The sequence below is a fragment of the Lepisosteus oculatus genome, chromosome 1 (genome assembly GCF_040954835.1).
Source record: "Lepisosteus oculatus isolate fLepOcu1 chromosome 1, fLepOcu1.hap2, whole genome shotgun sequence".
Classification (NCBI taxonomy): domain Eukaryota; kingdom Metazoa; phylum Chordata; class Actinopteri; order Semionotiformes; family Lepisosteidae; genus Lepisosteus; species Lepisosteus oculatus.
In genome coordinates this window covers 73,502,792-73,518,484 of record NC_090696.1, presented here as the reverse complement: position 1 = coordinate 73,518,484, position 15,693 = coordinate 73,502,792, and the positions used below count along the sequence as shown (strand labels likewise).

Here is a 15,693-nt window from a genome sequence, read left to right as displayed (position 1 = left end):
TAAAGAGTTTTTAAGATTATATTTAAACACGTAAAGGTTGAACAACATAATATACAGTAATATAACATATTTTTCAAATGTACAGATGTTGGTTTATAATTGTTCAATAATAATTAATCACATTATTACCTTTCATGGTCAATATGTTTACTTTGGAGTATGCATGTCAGATATATCAAAATGTCAGAAAATCAGATATCGATAATCAGAATAATTTATGAAAAAGAGTTTTACCTTTTACAAAGATTCCCTTTAGTCAGTTAAAATTGTTGAAGGGACAACTTCAGCCTACTAATGAAATATAGCCTTTATTTCTTTTACAAAAATGCATCTACTGTAGAGTAAAAACTGCTAGGTAAGATACAATTAGAAATGATCATAATAAGACAATGATGTTTTAAAATACTTTTTTTGCTTTTGTTGTTTGGGACAATGCCATATTATCATTAAATGGACTGGAATATCAAAGCTTTTGAGTATTCTACAGTAATTGCTCTGAAGTGCATCAACCATAAAACAGTAAGATCAATTGGACAGATCTATTAAATGGAAAAATTAAATGGGTTTCTCTTATCAACCAGGCAAGGAGATATTGTGGGGGAATTGCTTTGAGCTCATAAATTCTTTTTTTCCCCGGTAGTCTCCAAGTAGCAGTACAAAAAAAAATGCCATTCCCTCTGCATAACTTACAGTACACATATATCCACACACTCACACTATCATGAACACAAGATACTTACCAAAAGAAATAAAACAAGAAATACCTATTAAAAGCATGCTATTTTAAACATTTTAGAGTATTTTATGTACAGTACAATCTAAGCATCAAAGTATTGTGCTTCTCATATAAAGTATAAGAAACTAGCAAATATAATTAATAAGACTGTGTACTAAATGTTCCAAAACATATGTATTTTGAAAAAAAGTCAGAAATATCTGTTAGATGAAGCATAATTTTGAATCGATTAATCTCAAGCCAATCTCCTTAGGAGCCCTAGTAAATAAATTGGCTAAATTTCAATTTCTTTTAAGAGGCGTTACAAATACAAATCTAGTTATCAAGATTTGTTTCACTTCTTTTACCCTAAACAAACCTCTATGAATACATAATACTTAATAAAAGATCAAATTTGGTCTAATGAAATACTTCTGCAGTTTTGGACCAAAGACAAGAAGATTTACATGGTTCACATATGCGTCCGTTCTTCAGCATCTACAGTATATTTAAGATCTGAGGCAGTGTTTAGATTGCATTAGAAAATAACATCATGGGACCATTCCCTGGACGGAATAAAAAATGCAAGAAAGGACAGCCCCTTTTCTGTTTCAGAGAGGAAATTGGCTACTAGGCTATCTGACCTGAATGTAATTGAAAACAGACCCTGGAAGGTTTGGATGCCCAGGCATGATTTGTGTGGTTCTTGCTACTCATACAGTACCTTCATAAAAACACACTGGATGATGACACCATGGTTTTGTCCTTGTGCTGTCCTTGCTACATGCACGCTGTCAACAAGTGTTGTAATAACAGAATAGGTCTGTTTTGCCAGCCTTAAGGCGCAGGCATAAAGAATCTGGCAATTATTTACGATTATATGAACTTATGAAACCATAAATATCAGGGATATGCGTAGCATCTCAAGAAAATAACAATATTGGGTACATATGTAATGGCTGTATTTCAAGTATAAAAATATAGTAAATTATAAATGTAAATGCACATTATAGATGTTTATGGGGGTACATACTGTACATATGCTTACCAATTTTATGCTGAATGAAATTGATTTTTTCCAGAACACGTTTGCTGAAAACATAAATATCGTCAGAGACCTGTTTCGAGGTGATTACCAACGTTGTAAAAGTACAATTATTGTCGTTTGGTTTTAGATTTCTTCTGGCATCCATAATACAGGATCGGTCAGATTCAAAGACCAATGAAGAGTAGCTCAGTTTAGACATCTCGTAACCGTTGAGAGTAATCAAAACGGACTGTAAATTGAAAGAAGAAACCATAGTCAATTGTATAGTCCTACACCGGGGCTTTAACTTTTTGAGGCATGCATTGTTCACAGAGGGTGGCATAAACGATCATTTTAATTCGCCGTCCACACGGTACAGCAAACAGAATCAAAAGATACCAAAAGATATCAGTGTTTCTGATCGCGCGTGTTTACATTGCATTCGTCTGAAATGTGTAAATTAGATATTTTATGTGCTCGTGTGTGTGTCGCTCACGTACCGGGTTTTCTTACTGAGTGGAGGAATTTTATGTCACTCAGTCTCTTTAAAGGGGCGGGCATACCACATCTCGGCAACTCCGCGGAATGTTGAATTAAGTGTCAAGAAACACTCACGCTGCAACGTGCTTGTACGTTGTTGCTTGCATTTCGGGTGTATTTTTTTTTTATTAAGGTTATTCACTTACTTAACAGATAGGTTTAAAAAATGTAACTCTTGAGGTCATGTGGGACCCAGCAACTTGTAATCCTTTTTTGTTTTCCATGATCAAAGCGTGCTCATCTTGTTGGATTGTGGCGAAAGACGCGTAGGCGCTGTCCGGGGTACTGAAGTCAAGTTTTTTTTTTTCCCCCCGTTCTGGTTATATGTCTACACAAATTAAGTCCAGAGATGACTCGAAAAAGGCTGCAGTCTGTGGCTGTTTGGGGATTCTTCGCATGGGAAATAGCTTTTCTACTGAGGTAAGGAAGATCTCAACGGCACAATGAGAATCAGTTCAGGAATTTCAGAAATGCTTTCATTCAAAAAGGTATTTTACCATTCAGTTTTAGTTCATACTTCTGATTATCCTGATACCTTTTTCCCTTTCCGTTAGGTATACGCGTCAGAATTTGTTTTTTTTTTTAATTGGTTGTTTTCATTGCCGCTAAACCATAGTACATGTTCCTTGCAAAACAGCTACATTTCAGACGCGTTTTAAAGGTCTACAATACCCAAAGTGAAAACGTGGAAAGCATTATCTGTGTTTGCAGACAGCACAACTGCCTGTACACAAAAACCGGCGTTGACTGGTGAAAAAGTATTAGTCTGAGCAAAACAATCAAAGGGCTTTGCTGGAATTATTTTGAACAATCAAAAACCTAACATGGAAAACGGTTAACAGCGAGTTATTTGCCATTTCCTTGTGTTTAGGGTTACTGACTGTGGGGTCTAACCTGTCTAAAATAATTTTCTTGTAAACACAGTATATTTAGATTTCTGTTTGTCATAATAAATATCACCATTGGCAGTTACATCTTAGTGTTTCCTTTTTTTTAATGTAACCTTAGTACATTCATACAGTAATGCTACCACTTTGACTGTAGTACTTGTTAAAAGGGAATCCGAAAATAGTGTTTTAAAGACACCGATGCATTGTTAAGTCTTTGAATCTATTTTCGAATGCACAATGGTGCATGTAACAGGTGACACACTGTGTAATTAACATATCAGTGCAGCTCACCGCAATATGTCAATTAACACATGCCTTTATATAAAGATTTCTTTTTCAGCAACATCCAAGGACACTAAGGAATCTATTTAGAGAAACATTTCGCCTGATATCTGTTGCACTTTGTAATAATAACAACACAGTTTTACTTGTTTAATGAAAGTATTCCTTTCTACTACAGTTCTTCTAACTAAACAGTGATAGTACTGTATAAAGCAGCTAGTATAAGGATGACATGGAGGTGTTCTTAACGTGTTTAACAAAATTAAATATTCACTGCTCATTTAGTATCCAAATATTTTCCAGGCTATGTTAGGAACAGAATATCTGATTGACGGAGAATATTCTAATTTTGTGGCATTAAAAGCTTTAAAAAGAAGGGAACAACATACTGTAGATATAGCACTGATTTTCTACTTTAAAAAGCATACATTAAGTTTAAACTTATGCTCGTACATCCTCTTCCCCACTCAAGCTCCATAACCAAATTCACCAGTCACTCACTTCATTTGTATGACAGGAGTATAACCCACACATCCACAGCCAAACTGCTTAGACTAGAATATAAGAATAAGAAAGATCACAGTTTTATTCATTTTTTGTTTGCTATAAGGTGATTACTTGATGGATCTTATCCAGTCATTTCTCAAAAGAACATGGGGTGTCTGTTTTAGCAACATGGCTGGGCAGCTTGTTTCAGACTTCTACAACCTTTGGTGCTAAAGAAAAACTGCTTCCTGCTCTCAATTGCTCAATTCCTATCATTTCCACCTGTGCCCTTTGTTCCATGTTTCACTCCTGATTCATTGGGTTGATTTAGTTAATGCCTTTGATTATTCAAATGCTTGAATTAAGGAGATGGAAAAAGAACAATGTAGTGGACAATAGTAATTCAAAATGACAGCACGTTTGTGTGTACGTTGTTTGTAAAATAGACATTTGAATAATAATTAGTATACATATTTTTTGTATGTGTGATTTTGTTCATTTTTCTGCTCCTGAGATATATCTGTTAAGATCTGTTACTAACCTTAAGAATTCTAAAGGAACTATAGCCCACAATTTAATCTTTCATACATTTTTAAGACAGAGCCCTGGGAAGTCTTAAAGCATTTTGCAGAAGAAAAAACATACACTTAAGAATTAAAGTAGACTAGTCTGGTTTGAGGAATTCTTCTGCTGTGAATCTAGATGCTTTGACAGCATGTTTCTTATCTTTAAATGCTGAACAGCAGCCTCTGCTGTTTCTACTTTTCCCGAAGCAGAAATATCAATTGTTGTTCATAGAATTTCAGTTCAGGAATGGATTGGATTATTTTGGCTTTTGAGAATCTTGTTGAGCTCTCAAAAATATCCTGCTCTCTTTCTCTGCCACTTGTCCAAGTACTGTACATGACTCCTAGTGAAATATTTCATTAGTGGATTGTCCTAACATATAGTATGTCTTCTATGTATGTATATATATCTTGCATGTGCAGTCGAGTGCAGTCAAATAAAATCATTCATGCTGTACATGAGAGGAAATATTGAAGTTAACATGAGTGGACATTTATTTTTAAGTAAAATGTTTTTTCTTTTTTTTTACAAACATAGTTAAAACTGTCAATTAGCTCATTCTCCTTCAAATTTGAAGTGAAAATGCCACAAACTATTACGACGTGATAAATCGTCATAATGAATACACTCGCTATATACTTGAAAACAGGGTTTCTTGCATCTGATGTGTACAACTAGACAAGTAAACATGATAGAAATGTATTGCATTACTGAGTCATACACTATTCTGTTAGTACCTGATATTAATCCAAAGAAAGCAAACTTAATGTTTTTCCACTTAATGGGTTCAAGATGTTCTATAACATCATGTCAATTATCATGAGTTATCTGAGTAATGCGAATATTTCACAAACAAATATACAGTATCAAGTTTACAGATGTGGTACATGTGTCAAAAACAACCCCCAAATTTTGGTTTTCCATCTTGCTTGAGAGATACTATATATTCATATTATCTTTGTTAAGAGATTCATAGAATACTACAGTACTGTACAGTATATAAAAAATAATAGCTCTTGTAACATGTAAATGTATAATTATGCCAATTTAGTAAATTACTTTGACTATTAGTTTATTTTTGCAGGTCAAATGCTGTGGTTATAATGATTTTCATTTTATAATCATTTTCTCTTAGTACTATGACTTTGTGTGTGTGGTGGTGGTGGAGGTATGGCATACAGGATCAATAAAGCAATATTTTAACAAAATTAAATGGTCATACACCCACACAATTGGAACACATGGATTGTAACACAAGATAGTTCATTATCTATATAAAATCAAACTGTGATTTGTCTGCTTCTTTTCAACTGAACTTGCAAACTGAACTTTTTTGGCATAAGAATTTTCCAAAATGTAGAGCATTGTTTGTGAGTAATTGCTGTATCATAACATAGTTTTCTAGATTCTTCATGTACTGTACCTGCCATGTGTCTTTCTTTGACACATCCCAGTGTATAGGGACTGAATGGCTGGATTCAATATGGTACAGCTAGTGATGATTCCAGTTTCAGTTTTCTACATGATGATTACCTTTCTTTGATTTTTTAGAATTAAAGATGGACAATTAAATAAAAGAGACAATTTTCAGTATTTTTTTAAGTTTCAGTCAGTGATTCTTGCAGCATTTTATTTCTTAAGTTGCTATAGCGACTCAACATTAGCGAGAAATATTTGAATAGTCCTAGTAGTGGTACTAATAATATAATTAAGTGCTTTAAAAAAACTGAAAGTTCTGGACATTAATAAACATGTCGTATAACCCCCCTATATTGATTAATTATCTAGCTTTAAGCTAAGAAAAAAACCCCCAGCAATATCACTACCCTGTAGCTTGATTTTGTCTGATCTCTGAAGCTAAGCAAGGTTGTGTCTGCTCATTAATGGGATGGGAAATCTCTAAGGAAAACCATGTTACTGCTACACAAGTGGTGTTGGTAACCCAGTAGTTGGTACTCTTCCCTTTGGGCCAGAATTTAGAAAACACAATGCACCCCTATGGTGACTGAGCACACGCTGTAGTTATGTAGGTGGTGCTCTGTCTTGGTGAGAAATTAAACTGATTTACCTTACTACCTTGTCATCAAAGATCCCATGGTGCTGTTCATAAAGAGTAAAGGTGTTATTCCAGTAGGCTAGGTACCTGTAAATCCTACTCCAGACTTGCACAATCTGGTTCCTCTATTCTTTCTAAGATAAGATCAGATCACTTTATTAACCATATACAATTTCTTGTATTAGGAATTTGTCTTTTCACATACCCCAGCTTGCTCTCCATGAGACACAGACAGGGAGAGAAGCTTGGGATCAGAGCACAGGGTCAGCCATTGTACAGCACCCCCGGAGCAGCTGGGGTTAAGGGCCTTGCTCAGGGGCCCAACAGAATAGGATTCCTCTGCCAGCCATGGGATTTGAACCAGCAACCTCCCAGCCACAGGCACAGATCCTTAGCCACAGTGCCACCACTCCACCCAATTAACATAATCTACATAATTCATTTGGTAAAGCAATTTACTCACTTAATCTGCTATGTAGTTTTATTAGATTAACAGCAGAGGTATTATAAACATTTACTTTAGTAGCTAATATCAATTGTTTTTACTGTACATTCAGCATCCATCCATTTTCTAACTGCGTCTTCTAATTCAGGGAAGCTTAACCCAACAAGTAACAGGCGCAAGGCAGGATACATCCTGGACAAGGATGCCAGTCCATTACAGGATACAGGCATTCACAGACACATACACTCACATAAGTTCAGTTACCCAGATGCTAATGAATTTACTAGCATGTCTTTGGACATGTAGGAGAAAACGGAGCCCCTGGATTAAATGCACGAGAACACATGGAGCACATACAAACTACAGTACAGTACATGCAGATAAACCCCTATGTCCAGAATTAAACCCAGGACCCCAGAGCTGCAAGGCAGCAATGTTAACCATTGCACCAACATGCTTCCCTTACATTCAACATTGTTGATCAAATACATTTTTTGTGATTTTTAAGTCTTGTGTGAATTGGCTGTTATACACAGTGACCAACTTGCCATGTTCTCAAGATTAATTGATATTTTATATGTAAAACTGACTTAACTTTGTAAGACAACAACAACTCCTAAGGTTAAATATATCGTATGTGCTGGAATTGTGTAGTCTGTGGTATGTGAGAGGATGGCAGTAAGAGACCTTCTACTGTACATGAATGTGAAAAATCCTTTAGTTTTTATAATGTCGGAGGATGTACTTTATGTATATCTTATTTCATTCACATTTTAGGTACCTGTAAATCCCACTTCTGATCCAAAGCCACACAGAAATAGACGATATGTATATATAATAACATTACTTTATTAACCCTTTACAATTTCTTGCATTAGGAATTATCTTTTCGCATACCCCAGCTTGCTCTCCATGAGACACACAGACAGGGAGAGAAGCTTGGGGTCAGAGCGCAGGGTCTGCCATTGTACAGCGCCCCTGGAGCAGTTGGGGTTAAGGGATACTATATACTGTAAATAGAATATATAATATAATATAATATAATATAATATCATTATATATTTAATAAAGAAAACAACGCCTGTCTCCTTTGCCAGGGTCTATTCCATCTAGTTCCTTTCCACTTATGCCTGCCACTAGACTGGCATCGCGCGCAACCCTCACCCTTCATTTTGCAGGTGGTGAGTCCACAAGATGTCCCCACATTGCCTCTTTGGGCCGAGCCCGGCGGGGTTATGTGGGCTGTCAGGCCACGAGGTGCTCACCGGTGAACCCCACCCTCCACGTTTGGTTCCAGGGGCAGGTCCCGGTAACCCTGTCCCGGGCAGTGTACATGCGATCTTAGTTTGTACTGTCATGGGGGTCTTTTTGTGGACCGTTCTATGTCTGTGAGAGCTGTGTCCGAATTCTTGGCATGAAGTCGAATTTGTTTACTGTGAGCTTCGGACTCCGTCAGGCCTGCGTCTTAACACCGCTCCTGTTTGTAGTGTTCATGGACAGGATATCAAGGTGCAGCCGGGGGTGTGAGGGTTTCCGGTTGGGGGTACTAAGGGTGGCATCTGCTATTTGCAGATGAAGTTTGCCTTTTGGCATCATCTGACTGCGACCTTCGGCGCGCACTTGAGCGATCTGCTGCCGAGTGTGAAGCGGCTGGGATGAGAATCGGCACCTCCAAGAATGAGGTCATGGTTCTCTCCCGGAAAGGAGTGGATTGCTCTCTCCAGCTGGGGGGGGGAATAGACGGCTGCCCTTAATGAAGGAGTCTAGGTATCTCGGGATCTTGTTCGGGGTGGAAGAGGGGAGTGTGAGATCGACAAGCGGATCGGGGCAGCTCTCGGTTTATCTGTCGGTCTGCATCCCTGTCCTCACCTCTGGCCATGAGCTGTGGGTAATGACCGAAAGTACGAGATCGCGGATACAAGCAGCAGGAATGAGGTCTCTCCGCAGGGCCGCTGGGCTGACTCTCCGTGACAGGGTGAGGAGCTCGGCAATCTGGGAGAGCCTCGGAGCAGAGTCGCTGCCCCTCCAGATCGAGAGGAGCCAGCTGAGGTGGTCTGAGCGTCTCATTAGGATCGGCTTCCGCTGGAGCTGCTCCGGGCACGTCCCACTGGGAAGAACCCCTCAGGCAGACCCAGGACACGCTGGAGGGATTATATCTCTCGGCTGGCTTGGGAACGCCTGGGAATCCCCCAGGAGGAGCTGGAATCCGTTGCTGGGGACAGGGAAGTCTGGGCTGATCTACTCGGCCTGCTACAACTGTGACCCTCACCAGGAAAAGTGGAGTGAAAATGGATGGGTGGTTTGAGAAAACAATTGACAAGAGTGCAACATGCTTCACACATAAATAGACCTACTGTGATAAAGATGGCATTTCTTTCTCGACTGGTTACTCTACAGCTGCACGAAAAAGAGAGAAAAATAATTGCTTTGATTTGTTATAATTCTTTCCTAAGATTCTAAAGAGCTTCTCACGTAGGAGGGGATCCACTTCATCAAGTGCAGCTCCCACCTGGGTGATGTGCAGCAGGCAGTTTGTGCCAGCAACCCCTCAACAAAACAGATCAGGTGGAGAAAATCGTGCAAGGCACTACAACTATAATTAAACTCAGTACACAAAGAACTTATTGAAAATATTCTAATATTAGTTTTTGTATTTTGACAAACACCAAGATAGAAATTATATAAAATATGATCTTACCAAACATAAATAACAGATATTGAGTTGAAGTTATACCGAATGTAAATATGCTACCTTTGGGATTGAGTAAGATCTGGAATTCAATGAATAAAGTGGACAAGGGCTCTGGTGCAATGTTTTGTCTGTTTTAGATTTTACGTAGCTTTGTCTGTTGTAGCTTAGATTTGCAATGGATGGGAGCAATGAAACTGATAGATGAGGCACATGGCCTGGTGTTTGTAACCTTTCTTATGTTTTGATGCATGTATGGTTTATTTATATTCTATGCATACTATAATTTGTGGTAAATATCTAGTATGTAAATCGAAGCTGTGGTAAAATGAGATAACTAGGCTGTTTTTCACTGTAATACCCTATATCATAGTAGTTGATAAATTCAAGTCTGATCCTGATGGTGCAGTAAACCGTATCCAAACATGTACATGAAGTACGTGAAGCAAACATGCTGGTATAAATTCAAGAAACCTGCAAGCAGTACCCATCACAGTGTATTATTTTAACAGAGGGGGAATAAAGCACTGAAGGCACTATACTGTATATATAGTTTATATATCGTATAGAATTAAGGTACATTAATAACAATAAGGAGATGTAAAAAGAAATATAACAATGAATGACATAAAAGACGTCACACAGATTCTGGCCATTTAGGCTGTCATATTCATATTGAACAGGCATATTGCTGTAATATTAAATGTGATTTTGTTGTAAAGGAAGTTTTTTTACTTGGATACATATTGTCAACTTCTAAGAAAAGGACTAAGCACATGGAAATGTACTGAAGGATATTCATCCAGGCAGAGGCAAGAAACAAGACTTTCTTTAAACATGTTAAAATATGAATATTCAAAAGTGATCAATCCCATAGGTTTAATCATATATCAGATGAAGTGCATGACAGGTTTATGGCTTGTGAGCTCTGTAGAAATAAGCTATTTTAACTATTTGTTTTCTGCAGTTTAGTGATTGTACAGTATAGAAAAAGCATGCAAAAGAGTTACTGATGAATACCATAAGTTAGAACAGGTACACCGATGTATCTCCTTTTATTAAAGTTTCAGATTTGTGTATGCCTGACAAAGCAATAATACCCAACATTTCTGAAATCTCAAAATCAACATAAAAACATTATTACACGGTCTTTCTCTCAACTTTGTTTCTTCTGCTTGACAGACGTAGTGAGTTAAAGTACGTTTCTCTTAATAGTTAAAACAATATGTTTACATATTCATTTTTTCAAACATTCAAATTGCTGAAGCAATATTTACTGTATGTCTATTCAGTATTACCATATACATTCCTATAAGAAAATAAAACCCTCCAGTAATTTACCAATAAAAATTAAAATGCATGTATACTTAGAATAATGAGAAATAATTTGAATAGTAATATTCGTTACAAAGTCTAATATTGTTGTCAGTTTACTATTTTTATGCAACATTGATTATACGCAAGTCTGACGTATAAGCTTATTCTTTCAAGAATGGAAGAGATGGTGTTGACAAATGCAGACTTCACCAATGCAGAACTTGTTCCCATTTTTCTGTCTGCAGATAAAACCCCTCTACATTGCCCATCTAGTAGCAAAACTGCTACTGTATGTTTAAATGAAGAAAAAACATTTTGCCTTCCTACATTTTACCCTATGTACAGTAACGATTTTAGTCTTTAAATATTTACCATTTTGGAGAGAGAATAAATTTTGCTCTCTAACAAAGGTTTTAGAATTGGCAAGTTGATATTGAAAATAACCTTTACCTCTGTAAATATTGACTTTCCTTGCTGAGTAACTGTGCTGCATTGATCAAACTCCACTGTGATGGATGAGCTGAGGACAGTCCTCTGTGGAGTGCTCGGGGACACAGTGAAAGCTGCTCTGAAAATCATTCAGTTGATTTTTGATTCAGCCTTAAATGTTCACAGTCACACTGAATTACAGATAACCACAGTAAGCTCTTAGTTGTGTTGTCATTTAAAAGGGATGGTTACGGTAAACATTATTCACCTTTCAGAAAAAAAAAATCTGTCACCAATTCCTCCGAATTCATTTTAATGAAATTATTACGTGAAAATGTTTTGTATTCTGAATGTCAGAGCTGTCTAAAAATTTAAATATTATCTTTAGGCTTGGTCCAACAACTGGGGTGGCAGTCTCTGTTGCTGATGTCTACTTCTAATTTTTCAGTCTTTTACAATGGCACATTAGTGAGAGTATGCACTGTCAGGTGCTTTGTACACTACAATATTAGAGTTTTATGGTTTTCTTCAGCATATTTACACAGTGGCAATTCCATGAATCCACCCATGCCTGTGCTGTTTCTCGTCTTGTGGCACATCTGTAATGTCCTAAGGCCAGAGTTTTTTGTGAAATCTGTAAAGTTGGTAGGCAGAGCAAAGGAAATGCAAGCACAAAATATCTCAGAACGAGGTTCCCATTAGAGTATATAGGACTTATTTGATTTAGAAAGTAACTAGTAAAGTGAAATAAAAAAATAAACTGTATGCTTTCCTACAGCTCTGGTATTATTTTTATTATTATTGTTTTCCTATCCTTTTTTTTTCTTACATTAGTGCAGACAAATATACTTCACAGTGCTTTAATTTGAAACCTCAACTACTTTCTGAGCTATACTAGATATGTCAAAGAAGTATTTGGAGAAGTGAAAGCCATGTCTGCTATTGTCTTTGTCAGCACAGGGCACATACAGTACAGGCAGATTATGAGATGCTGTATAGGAATTTCCATGTGTTAAGCTGAGAACTAGGCAGAATAGACCATGATAACTCCTCCACTCTCATCTTTTGAATTACACTTTTTCTGATTAAGAATTATGTGTGAATCGAATGAGGAGGGTATGTAAACTTGATTGAGAATGTGACCTAAGTTTGCTTACTCTAAAAAATTATTTGAGGTTCTTCAAATAGTTAAAGTATTTAAAACAACAAAACAACACTAAACATTTTTTAATTTTCTGAAAATGTGAATAATGTTCTTTTATACACTGAAATTTTAATTCCATGCATTCTTGCTATTGTTACAATTGCTGCCATTCCAGTGGAGGTACTGGTTTCGTGATACCGTGGTCATGTTTCATTTTCTTTATTTTTCTTTATTCAGAGTCGGAATAAAACAATCAAGGCAAATACAGTAGGTCACGTTTTTACCAGAGCTTAAATTTTATATCATAGGAGTGAAAATACTTTGAAAAGTACATTTAAAATAAAAGTTAAATAAATGTTAGATAAGGTTAGGAAAGATTTCCCACTCGCTTTCTCTTGTAAATATCCAGCATGTTTACCTTGGTGATATATGATTAAATTGAAGCCGTAGAACTAAAATCAAAATAACTGGTGAATAAGCCTTTCACATTATGTCAAAGTCTCATGCTCTCTGCTTCGTTTTGGCCAGTCTTTACCTCTCTGCTAAAGGACCTCATGCAAGGAAAAGAAATAAATTGCTTTGAAAGATAAATCTCTGGGGAGGTACAGTTCAGAAGGTTGGTTTTCCTTGGGGCAGAGTGGAGTTCACAGAAAGGTTTGTGAATCCATCAATAATGGGTGCAGTGTGCATATAGATTTCAGTATTGGATCGACTAGATCGATCAGTATTGGATGTGCTAAGAACATTAATTAATTGTTTTTGTGACAGTTTGACTAAGCTGCCATGGTATCCCAAGACAGCAGATAATACAGTACATATAAGTGAAGTTCAAGCATTACATATTAAAAGTGTATTTTTTATTTTCATTATCTGCTGTGTTTTGCTAGCTTTGTAACTTTGGTTCTTTTTGTGTAATGAGCTTTTAAGGTATTGTAAAATGCTTTGAGATGATTACTTTTAAAGTCACGATTTAAAGCATGTAAATATTAGATATTAAACAGAAATGTTGAATATTGTGTCCGGTATATGTAGATATATTTACATTTAAAATGCAAGAATCAAATACAGTATAAAAAATGATAGTTGATATTAGGATTTGGTGACACCTCCATATTACTGTACATACATGAAGCCTGCATTCATGGGTTATTACTGCCTGTCACTCCTCCTCCAACCCATATAAGAGACTTTGATTTTGAAATGAAATGGTCTCATCTCATCTTTATAGCAATGGTATTGCACAATGTTTTCTTAGGTTTATGTCCAGGTTCCACTTCATCATAAAACCTGGGTCTTCAGGACAGTTTTGATAATTGCAACATGAGCCCTGAAAAGGCAATGCCTTTTCCTGAAGGTGTTTTTAAAACAATATGCACATGCACATTGCTTGTGAAAAAAAAAGTTCCCGCATCTCAGCCTAGTTTATGCACACTGTAGATCCGCATTATCTTCCTACCATCCTGGTGTGTCATCTGCCAAATGAGCAGTAATAAAAGCTAATAGTTTTATTACTTCTAAATGGCCATATTCAAAAGTAATGTGACAATGCAGTTAGGGGAGGAGGGCATCATCTTAGATCTCTTCTGCTACTTATCCTGCACAGATCTATGAGACCGATAGGGTAGTTTTAGTACTAATTGAAACATTCATCCAGCCTTTATCAGAAAGCCTGCTGTGCTGATGAGGATCTCGACAAAGCCTGTTCCAGAAGCATAAAGCACAAACCAGGAAAAGAGCACATGGCCGCTCTCTGCTTGGATGAGAGACCATTAAACCGGAGAAGGGGAAAATCTGAAATAACCGGCTATCACGTCAGCACCTGGCAAACACGCATGCAAACATGGGGAGATCATGCAAGCTCCGCCGAGAAATGCCTCAAACCCAGAAGCTAGGAGGCAGAACAACTAACAAACAAACCACTGTGCTGTCTAATTAAAACAATTCACAGTAAAACAAAGCTCAAAATGTACAATCAGATTCAGGAGTATGTACAGTACAATAATTACAATTTGAGTAAAATTCAAATGACCTGTTGATTTCAAAGCCTGTTGTTAGTGCAGGTGGGCCTCAGTTTAACTCCATGTAAATGGACACTGTGCCACAGTGTCGTTTTTGTTTACAGGTTTGGGGCTTTGGAACATTTAAATGTGCAAATATTATGATATACTGTGTATATTATGACTACTGTAAGATGATTACAATTGTAATCAATTTTACATATTGTAGATTCCTTATGTGACAGGGAGCATTTGTTAAAAAATATCTCTCCATCAAAGGAAAGCTAGTCGGATTTCAGAAAAGAGTTTACCCTAGAGGATATCATCAGTGGTTACTTTAGGGTGGGTGAACCATAGAAGTATTATCTTTCGCTACAGCTCAAAGCCCTTACAGAAACATTATGTGCAGGTGAAGGCTTTCTGAAAGAGGCTTAGAGTTCATGCCTGATAAAGTCAACAGCACTGGGAATTTAATGCATTACTATATTGCCAACAAACCTACCAAGAAAACCACTGGGGTTTCATGTGGTTTGTTGATCTAACTAATAAAAGGCATAAGCTTGTGAAGTAGTATCCATTTCTTATAGGCTAAACATGAAAATGTCACAAATCACTATACTGTAAGTTTAACTATTTTTTTATTTGTTGTTGAATTATGATTTACTGTACTGTTACTGTGCGTGAGAGTCTATCTTTTGCGCTGAAGAGAAAGTAACTGTCTCCACTTTTTTGCTGTGATTTATTTCATGTAATATAGTAGATATGTTACTGTATATCTTCATTGACTTCCATCCCAAATTGTCACTAAGTGTGTAAAAATTTCAGAAGCATGCAAAATAATTCAGGAAAGAATATATTCTGCTAGGACAGTGTAGCAACCAGCATTCCTAACTTACAATAACATTTGCTCTCTGCACTCTATGACAGCAAAATATTTTTTCACTGAATATAGTTAAAAGAGCCAAAGGATAAAATGCATCATGAAATGATGCTGCCTGTACGTTTTGATTTCGACCATGTGTGATTGTGTACTGTACTATTCCTTTTTAGGAATGCCTAATTTTCAACAATACTGTATGTAAAAGAAACAGTTTCCCTCAAAGCTGACT

The 15,693-nt window shown here is 36.7% G+C and overlaps 1 protein-coding gene across 1 annotated transcript in view; it reads left to right on the top strand.

Annotated features, from left to right (window-relative positions):
- The first annotated feature begins 2,319 nt into the window (after positions 1-2,319).
- The window catches only part of glra3 (glycine receptor, alpha 3), a 53,126-nt gene continuing 39,752 nt past the window's right edge, over positions 2,320-15,693 (top strand). Inside the window, exon 1 of the mRNA XM_015345975.2 lies at positions 2,320-2,702. Within this exon, the coding sequence (XP_015201461.1) occupies positions 2,632-2,702 (71 nt within the window). The 5' untranslated portion in view covers positions 2,320-2,631. The remainder of the gene's footprint in view (positions 2,703-15,693) is intronic.